The sequence below is a fragment of the Centropristis striata genome, chromosome 9, assembly GCF_030273125.1.
Source record: "Centropristis striata isolate RG_2023a ecotype Rhode Island chromosome 9, C.striata_1.0, whole genome shotgun sequence".
In the NCBI taxonomy this organism is placed as follows: domain Eukaryota; kingdom Metazoa; phylum Chordata; class Actinopteri; order Perciformes; family Serranidae; genus Centropristis; species Centropristis striata.
Window position 1 is genome coordinate 32,168,549 of NC_081525.1, and position 9,567 is coordinate 32,178,115.

Consider the following 9,567-nt stretch of genomic DNA (forward strand, 5'->3'; position numbering starts at 1 on the left):
TTTATTACCAATAATTAATGCCAAAATAATTATTAAAATTGTAGGATAAATTTCCATTCTATAGATCCTTGTTATAAATATTATTTGACCCATATTAGAGATTCCTACTACCTACTGTATGAAGTAATGTAGTTGCAAATCCTTTAAGTGAATTTATTCTGTGTTGCCTGCTGTAAAAAAAACACCAACAACAACAACAAAAAACAGGCATGATGTACATGTTGCAAAGTTTGATGTAAAAAAAACAACAACATGAAATTCCAAACAAAAGCTGTGACTTAACATGTGATTTTAAATGTCCAAAGTCAAACTACACAGGAATGACCATGAATAATCTCAGTTTGAGATTATGCAGCTGTAAACCTTTTCAATCACGACTCTCATGTGAGGCATTCCTACACTCCCAGGTTAAAAACAAAAAAAGCTTCAACAGTGTAGTCTCTTTTTACAGCAGGAGTAGCATAAAAACTCTACAGCAGGTTGAAGAGTCATTTGAACCCTGTCAATGATTTAGCAAAGGAGGCGTCAGAGCAGTCCAGGAGAAAGGGGGGCCTGTGTGTGTGTGTGTGTGTGTGTGTGTATGTGTGTGTGTGTAGGTACAGTCTATTCAGTCATATCCTCTTCGGCTCCTGCAGGTACACTAGCTGAAACTACAGCAGGAATCCAGTGTGTTGCAACATCACTTTACAACCCCTGTACTGTCAGGCGAGCAGCTGTTTCATCAGAGCAACAGCAGCCATTCAGTGAGCTGAAGCGGATGTGTAAAAATGCTACAGGGAGAACAAGTTTGCCTCCATGAGGTGCTGAAGGCGGGAGTCTGTGTTTTTGTTAAGGTCAACTGATAAAAACGGACATATGGGACAAGAAAGGAGTCACTCTGTTATCTATTCCCCTAGAGGCAAGCCTGCTTTACAAAATAAAGCAGGGTGGGATATTCACTTAAAATGCAAATGAGAGCTAAAGCAATCGGATCATGCTGGGAAGTCTGTCACACAGCTGAAACTACTTCACCTCTTCTTGAAAGCATTTTACATGATGTACAAGTAGATACAAATACTATAGTACAGCAGTTTACAGTATTTATCACTGGCTATGTTTAAAAACAGGAAATAATCTTAAAAACTGTGCCCTACCCAAGCACACCTACAGTTTTATAGTACCTGACTACAAACAAGTTATACATCTAGCTTAACTAGAACATCCATACCTGCATTGTTTCGGATGTACACACATATTAGTGACAAAGTCAAGCCACCCCTTGTATGATTTTTACCCTTTTTTGGAGGTAAAAGTAGAAATGTACCACTGTGTACTTCACACTGGATTTTTTTCTTCAGCCATTGCAGGGCAGAAATGTCCAAGTTTAAATAACGCACAGGGCAGAGATGTGATGAGGAAGACAAAAAGAGCCGGATGAAACAGCAAAAGGAAACTCCCAGTACATATGAATGGGAGTATTGTTTCCAAAAACTGTAAAAATCCTGGGGAAAAACTGAAAAACCACATCTTGGCATCCATTTGCTGAATAAGTAGTGCATAACTTCTCTTCTTATCTCCATCTCACCAGCTCTACAGTGGAGCAGCTGGCCTGCAGTGTCTCTTCAAGAAAGTACTCTGAGGACAACGACCCGCTAAGACCAACTGATGTTGGTTCTCCTTCAAGTCAACTCCAATCTGTGTCTTCATAAAGTACGTCCAGTCAAAGCTGGACAGAAGTTTTGGTTCTTTCTTAACAACCTCCATTTTCAGGTCTTAAGTATGCCCTGCTCGTCAGTTTTTGTGTCCTCTGAGGGAGGCTGACTGGTGCCCGTATCAGGACCAGAGCTGAGCGGCCTGGTGTTGGCCTTCGTGGACCGCTGCCGCCGCGTGCCATTACCAATGCAGCGTAATAGGTTCTTGAAGGTTGTCCACATTTCCTCATCCTTGTAGGAGTAGATGCAGGGGTTCATGACGGAGTTGAGGACAGCCAGCAGCAGCAGCCAGCGTTTCAATTTCTTGACCTCACAGCTCTTACAGTTGAGGCCGTCCAGCAGCAGAACCACCAGGCCGGGAGTCCAGCAGATCACAAAGGCCCCTACAGGAACAAACATCACAAATCACACACAGTTAGGTTTTTGTAACACTTATTTCTTGCATGTTCTTTTCTTGAGTGCAGGAGTGAGTATAAACAAAGTGACACTTGGTTAAGAAATTCACTTTTTCAGTCCTTGTGCACATACATTTTGGCATCTGGAGTGCTTGCCAACCCAAAAACTGTCAAATAAGACAGTCCAGTCAGTTTTTTGTGGGCTGTCTAGATAAGAAAAATCTTGATCCAACAAGTCAACAACTCTCCTTCCTATGCTGCATACAGGCTCATTAGAATAAACCACCCCTCACCTCCGTCTGAGTATCTCCCCCCACAGAGAGAGAACTTCCTTTACAAAAGGTGTACCCTATCTTTCTTGCAAGCCAATAAGAGGAGACTGGGCTTTTTCTCGAGCCTCTGTTCCAGCCAAGAGTGAGAATTTAAAATCGCTGTACAAGAAATTCTTATCTGGTTCAACATTTCAATAAAACTCTTGCAAACTGCTCTTTTGTTGGTAGTGAAACATGAACTGGCAGGTAGAAACACAATCTGAACCCACAGTTATCCACTGTGAGGAGCCATTTAAGCTAAAGTGCCCGTATGGTGAAGACATTAAGCCTCTTTGAGGGCAACATTTTATTATACATTATTATAATTGTCATGATTCATCTGTATTCAAATGTGCTGTTTATTTGCGCAACAGTACAAACTGAAGAAATTAAATTTACAACACAGCCTGGAATCTGAGAATTTTAGGCATTTTTCCTTAATAAATGATGAATAAATAAAATAATTATTGTCTTTCAAAAAAGCTAAATACATTCTTCAACAGGTCCCTGACTGTTCTGATGTGCATTGAAAAAAGCAAATGTATAAAATAATCAAAACTAAAGTGTATTTGATGGTTTCCTGTACTTTCATTGATGAAGGTAATTAAAGAACATATAAGATGAAAAAAATTCACTGCATTTCAGCAGAGTAATTTAATCCTACAACAAGCAGACACTGGTTGGGAGTACAAGGCCATCATGTTAAATACGGTGTGTTTTGTACACAATATGTTAGGTCACAGGGCTACTGAGGCAGCTAATTACTCGATTTCAAACATGTTTGGGCACAAAACAGCTACTAAAGAGATTTCTGGAACTGAAAGGAAGCCACAAGCAGCAACTTGTCTGTGCTACCTGCATCTCTGTTGCCTCAATACATCTGCAGAACAAAAACAAGCTCTGTTCTATACAAGCTCTCGCCCTCTTTGTGTCACATACACAAGCATGGGTACATGTGTACACAGACGCAGAGGGTCTGGTAGAAGTGTTTTTATGTTTCTCACTCCTCATAGGCCTGAAAGTCAAAAACTTTGCCACATTTTACAGTGTGTTTCTATTCTTATACTCATTCTTCTTCCTCTTTGTCTTTGATGGCCCACATGTTCAAAATAAAGTGAACTGAATTTAAATTGCGTGAGACCCTGTTTAATGGTCTTCCATTGGCAGTCCTTCATGTATTGAAGTTTAAAAGTGGATTTTCTTGCCCTTTAATCGACAACAGAGTAAAAACAGAGGGGTTTAGGAACACACATTTCAAGCATGTGTTCCTTTTCTCAGTTGGTATTCATTTGATGATGGTGGTTGCACTTAAAGAATGAAAACAAAATCTGAATCTGAGTGGTGTAGTTCGATGCTTCGTGTTTAACAGCAGTTACACATTAATTTGTTCTTTAACCCTCTGGTGTCCGTATCAGGATCTGGCATTGTGGACTCATTCATTTTACTTTAGTTATAACAAAGCATGTGTGGGTTAAGCGTCTTCAAACTGGTTTGTCCAGTTATCCATTCCACCTGAGCAGACTGCGTTTCATCTGGAACAAAAGTTACTCTTTTTTTTCCTGCATAATACATCCCATGGACATGGACATGCATACCTCAGAGGTGTTAAGATTTCCTTCCTTCCCTCTCTGATATCGCTGCCTTGTGATTTGCACGACATTTTAAAGGAAGTGTATGCAAATTTTCTGCATTCAAACATTTATAAATGACTAGATATATTATGTGTTAAGTCGTTTACTTTTATTATCCTGATTGTTTAAGCCCAGAGAAATCTATAACTTTAATCAGATGTCTCTTTTTATTTGGTCGCCTTAGGACAGTGTTGTGGCTGTCATAAATCGACAATAGACCTTTTTACATCTTTGTCGTTTTAAACTATATATTTTAACCAGATGAATGATTTGATTCATCAGAAGTCTGTATCTAAAGTTATCAGAGACACAAGCTGAGCCAGCATTAGTTCCAGCTGTCTGCCGAACAGCATCAGAGAAACTTAGAATAAAGCAGTTTCATATTTAAAAAAATATGTTTTTACTGGTTTTAATCACAGAGTCTCTTTGATTAAGAGAAGGGGAGACCTCCGTGGATAATTTAGCTCCCAGTAAAATCCGTCTGCATCTTAAGTTCTCAGAGAAACAAGTTGAGCAGAAATTAGCAGCAGCTCGGCTCACAGCCCCTCTGTGACCTCCTTTTTCTGCCAAATAGCATCAGAGAAACACCCATTTTTAACATAAAACGGCTTTAATCTATGTTTTTAACCGGTTTTAATCATAGGGTCTGTTTGTTTTGGAGAGGAGGAGACCTCTACAGATAATTCAACGACGAATTAGCATTGAAGAAATCCTAACAGGGAGAAGGTTGCTGCAGGCTGGACTATTTTGAATCTTCGTCCTTTGGTGCTTCAGGTAGTTTTGCTTTAGGGCAATATCAACAGGGCATTTAACAATGACACTTGTGTACTAACACTTCCACAAGCTCAAGGGAACTCTGCAAAGCATCTGAAAGCAATTGACAAAGTCCTCAAGTATAGGTTCCTCTTCTTATTCCTTTTTTTTCTGGATGGGTGGGTAGGAGGGGACGTTCATTGAAGGCAACTGTGGTGTGGATGGTATGCCACACAGGCTCAGGAGCAGTGTCCTTGCAGGGAAAGATAATTACACAGCAGTCTGGAATAAAGTGTGTACAAAGGCATACAGCTCCTACGCTACAAACTGTATCGAGCCATCTGGTGAGGCAACAAACGAGTGCCCTGAAGAGACAAAGAACAATGACAGGCTATTATCCTGCAGGACGACTGTGCAAAGTCACGACAACCATCTCATGTTCAGTTTTATCTGGATGACTGAACAGAAACTGAACACATTCACAGATATTAACTTATGATATTTTATAACACATCAGTCTGCATCAGAGTCTTATGGTATGGCCTTTAACTATTGTGTGTTGTACGTGCATGAGAATATGCATTGAACAGCTTATTTTGGTGCTCCTGTAGAAGACGAAGGTGCAGTCCTATTGTACTGTTCTTAAAAAAAGAGCCAGGAGGGAAACAATGTGAGAAGAGAATTTCTATTGGAAGGTATCCTGTTGCAACAGCTAAACAAATACTGGCAGACCAGGAGATCTGACTGCAAAATTAATGAAAAGAGAAGAAAACTTCAGGCTATTTTTTCTTTCCTGCACTTGAAAAACGTTGACTAACTGATGAGCTGATGAACAGATAAAACTGTATTCAACTTCATAATTAATGAAGGAATTTATAGCACATTAATGTTAAAGGCCACTAGTTTCAGCTTGTCAAATATGAGGATTTCTTTTTCCTGATTAATATCCTGTAAACTTAATATCTGCAGGGTTTTTGACTGCTAATTGGACAGAACAAGCAATAATGAATAATTAGTCTACTTAGCCCATTAAACGATATAACAATGGGTTGAGCTGTAACAATTAGTTGACTAATTCTTTAGTCCATCGACAGAAAAATAATCAACTATTTTTCATACAATAAAATACATAAAATGCAGTTTCAGCTTCTTAAATATGGAGATTTCTTACTTTTCTCTGTTTAATATGATATTAAACTGAATGTCTTTGGGTTTTGGACAAAACAAGACATTTAAAGGCCTCACCCTGGACTTTTAAGTGGAAAAAGCGGGAAAAAAAAATTCTTGAGCATTTTCTTACATTTTTAGACCAAATAATTAATTTGATTAATAAAGAAAATACTCTGCATAAAGTGCAGATTAATCAATAAATTGGGGGGGGGGGGGGGGGGGGGGGGGGGGTCCATTAATTGCAGCTCTGGTAATTGGTTTAATTCACTAGGCATAGAAAAGGAACATTTGAAGTGGCCAATAACACAAGATACAGAGAAAAAAGAGAAACCTTTCAGCTAAGGTTCCCTCATATCTCTGACAAGCACTCAACATGTTTAGTGAAAGCTTAAGTGTTTGTATTATTATGCTCAAGGTTTTCCTTCATATCAGAAAAACAGATTACAGTCCAGCGTGTTCAGCAGTGACTCAGTGAAATGCCTGGACTTTGTGACCCCGACGAGAGACGCACAGCTGCCACAACAATGACTTTACACCTAACGAAAGCAGGAAATATTCTGACTCAACGTATCAACGATGCTGCATTGACAGCTTTTTTATGACGAGCACCTACCGAGCACGACCATGACCGTCTTGATGAGCTTGATGGGCGTCCTCTTGCGGTTGATGGAGCCGCTGGTGTGCGGCGTGAGCACCGCCGTCTTCTTCTTGACGTAGGCGTAGATCCTTAGGTAGATGACCACCATCACCAGGAACACCACCAGGTTTGACACGGACCAGAAGATCAGGTAGCTCCTGCTGAAGATGGGAGCAAGCTTGGAGCAGTCGCTCAGGTTGCAGATGCAGTTCCAGCCCAGACTCGGCACTGCCCCCATGAAGATGGAGATGGCCCACACCAGCACGATCAGCAGCGTCACTCTCCTCTTCGTCAGGTTGCTGTGGACTTTCCAGTTCATGACGGAGATGTAGCGCTCCAGAGCAATCACCAGCAGGTTCGCCAGCGAGGCTGACAGACTGATGTCCAGAAGACCTTGACGGATGAAGTATCCTTTAACTGTAAGTTTCCGGGACACCTCGCCCGTGTTAAACATCAGGTACACGTACGCTATGCCCGCCAGGAAGTCCGAGGCGGCGAGGTTGGATAGGAGATAGTAGAAAGGGTAGTGAAACCTCTTATTGGTGATGACAGCAGCTATGACCATGGCGTTAGAGACCAGGATGAAACAGCAGAAGAGCGAGCCGACCACCTGCACCAGGATGAGCTGTGCTCTGTCCCATTTGTCGTCAGCGCCGCTGTTGTTGTAGAAGAAGCCCATGGACTCATTATAGTGGCAGCTCTGGTTCTGATGGGCCATTTTAGAAGTGCGTCTGAGGACAGAGAGAGACAACACAAATCATTATCATTTATCAAGTGATGTAGAAAAGTTCAAAAAGTTCCTATTTCCTGCTTCTCAAATAAGTAATTATTTCTATAGTTTGTGTTATTTAGACAATATGAGACATTACAATTGAGAAAAAGTATATTTTTCCCTTTTTTCCTTTTACATTTTGTAGGCCAAAAACTCAGTATAATAAACAGGAATACCTCCTTTAAGTCCATTAGTTGACTGATCAGTCACTTAATCAATTACATTTTATTTAATTAATTAGTCATTTTTCATGCATTTTACATGCTGAATTACTTATTTTCAAAGACCTATTAGCGTATCGCTGGTATACTCCAGAATTAAAGTGGTGTTTTTGCAGGATTACTTGCAGTTAAACTCAGTTTTACAGATCTATTTATTTAACATATTGATTACTAGACTAACTCATACCAGTTGACTAAGAATTTCTTTGGTGGACTACAGCACAACAAATAAAATGAGAAAAGAAATGTCAGGTTCATTGTTGATAAAAATTAAAATTAGTTGCAGTTCTAAATATACAAAATGCCTGATAAACTGTGAATGCCTTCTATAGATTTTAAATCCAGAGTTGTGGGTTTAGATCTATTACATTAAATTATGATAGAAGAATGGGATGATAAGAAGTCTAAACTGAAATGATTTGTGTGCCAGATCAGTGCATGTTGCCAATTCTCCCAAGGCCAAAAGACATTTAATGACTTCAGAAGCCAAACCCTTTTACTGTGAGAAGCTACTTTGAATAAAACTGAAATCAGTCAGCTCCATTACTGAAGTTGAACAAGATAGTGACCATGGTGACACTAAAGAGAGCCAAAACAACATGCTCAGTTATATCCGAAGTTTACAAACATTTCTTTAAGTAGGCCTAAACACTTCAGACATGCAGGGAAACAAGATTCCAACGTAATATCATACAAAGTAAAGTTTCGTCATGACTTGAGAAGCCTTTATTATGCAATAGCTTTACTACTACTACCTATCTAACAATGGGAGACATTCACATAGAATATAAAGCGAATAGAATTATTTTGGCCCAGAGAAACCAAACTTTAACCCTAAAAAAGAACAACAGAGACAAAAAATCATCCAGGTGGGTTTACCTGTATGAAAGCTGTCCGTGGTGAGTCAGTAGAGGAGTTGTGAAATATTCCGTGCCGACTTAATGAACATGTTTCTCCCGCAGCAGCGCGCCTCCGCAGCGGTGGACGGAAGAAGGTGACGGCAGAGAGCGGAGGACAGAGTGGAGGCTCAGAGGTTGAGTGTCTTCACTTTGAGACTTCAGCTCGGTGACGTAGAGGGCGTGTCCCGCCCGGTCTCACACGTGAATTCCTCCGGTTGACCGCGCGGGGCCCCGCGAGCTCACGGTCCGACCACAACACTGCTTGTTACAGAGAAGAGAAAAGAGGACGGAAACCAAGAGACGGTTTCATTTGGTTTGTAGTGATGAACTCGTTTTCGTTTTCTCAAACTGATATGGAGAGTTCCTGCTTTTCTTACTACTGAGTCTGGCTGACAAAACGACTTAAAACATTTAAAGACATCACTGCACTTTGAAAAACTGGGATGGGCTTTTTTTTTTCTTGAAATTTTATAGACCAAAATATTCAATTTGATTATTTTTGAAAACATTCTTAGAACTTACTGGGCCAGGTAGGGAGGAAAAAATGCATTATGCACTTTGAAATGAGGAGAATATCGTCGAAATACAATGTTGATGGGGGGAGAATAAAGTTGAAATACAATGTTGAGGGAAAAAGTCGAAATGCCGAGAAGATCTGACTGCAAAATGTATGAAAAGAGAAGAAAACTTCAGTCTATTTTTTCTTCCCTGCTCTTGAAAAACTTTGACTAACTGATGAGCTGATGAACAGATAAAACTATCTTCAACTTCATAATTGATGAAATAATTTATAGCACATCAATGTTAAACTAGTTTCAGTCAACTTTTTGAGTTCGGTAAAGAAGACTGCAAGCTACAACCTGATTTTCCTCAATACGTCTAATATAGGCTATGTCTAAAACATTCTCATGAATTACAGTAAAGCAGATTTTCCCAAAACAATAGTTGAAGTAGCCTCTGCACAACATGGGGCCCCACCAGCACCCAAAAAGCTATGATGCATCATGTATGATGTAATAGTCCTAATCCTTGATTGAAATTAGCATTAAGTTAAAGGAGATCCAGATCAAAGTGATTAATGATATGG

At 39.9% G+C, this 9,567-nt stretch overlaps 1 protein-coding gene across 1 annotated transcript; it reads right to left on the reverse strand.

Moving 5' to 3' along the window:
- Nucleotides 1-139: 139 nt before the first annotated feature.
- Nucleotides 140-8,815, reverse strand: lpar3 (lysophosphatidic acid receptor 3). The gene is made up of 3 exons (XM_059342088.1): nt 8,461-8,815; nt 6,565-7,319; nt 140-2,074 (listed from the first exon to the last, which is right to left on the reverse strand). The coding sequence occupies exons 2-3, from the start codon at nt 7,304-7,306 to the stop codon at nt 1,746-1,748; spliced, it is 1,071 nt and encodes a 356-aa protein (XP_059198071.1). The 5' UTR covers nt 7,307-7,319; nt 8,461-8,815; the 3' UTR covers nt 140-1,745.
- Between the last annotated feature and the right edge of the window lie 752 nt (nt 8,816-9,567).

Bases quoted from the DNA above. Each gene is read 5' to 3' on its own strand.
- lpar3 (XM_059342088.1), bottom strand. From the start codon at position 7,306: ATGGCCCATCAGAACCAGAGCTGCCACTATAATGAGTCCATGGGCTTC. The intron at 2,075-6,564 runs GTAGGTGCTCGT...TTGTTCCTGTAG, and splicing joins GACGGTCATGGTCGTGCTCG to GGGCCTTTGTGATCTGCTGG.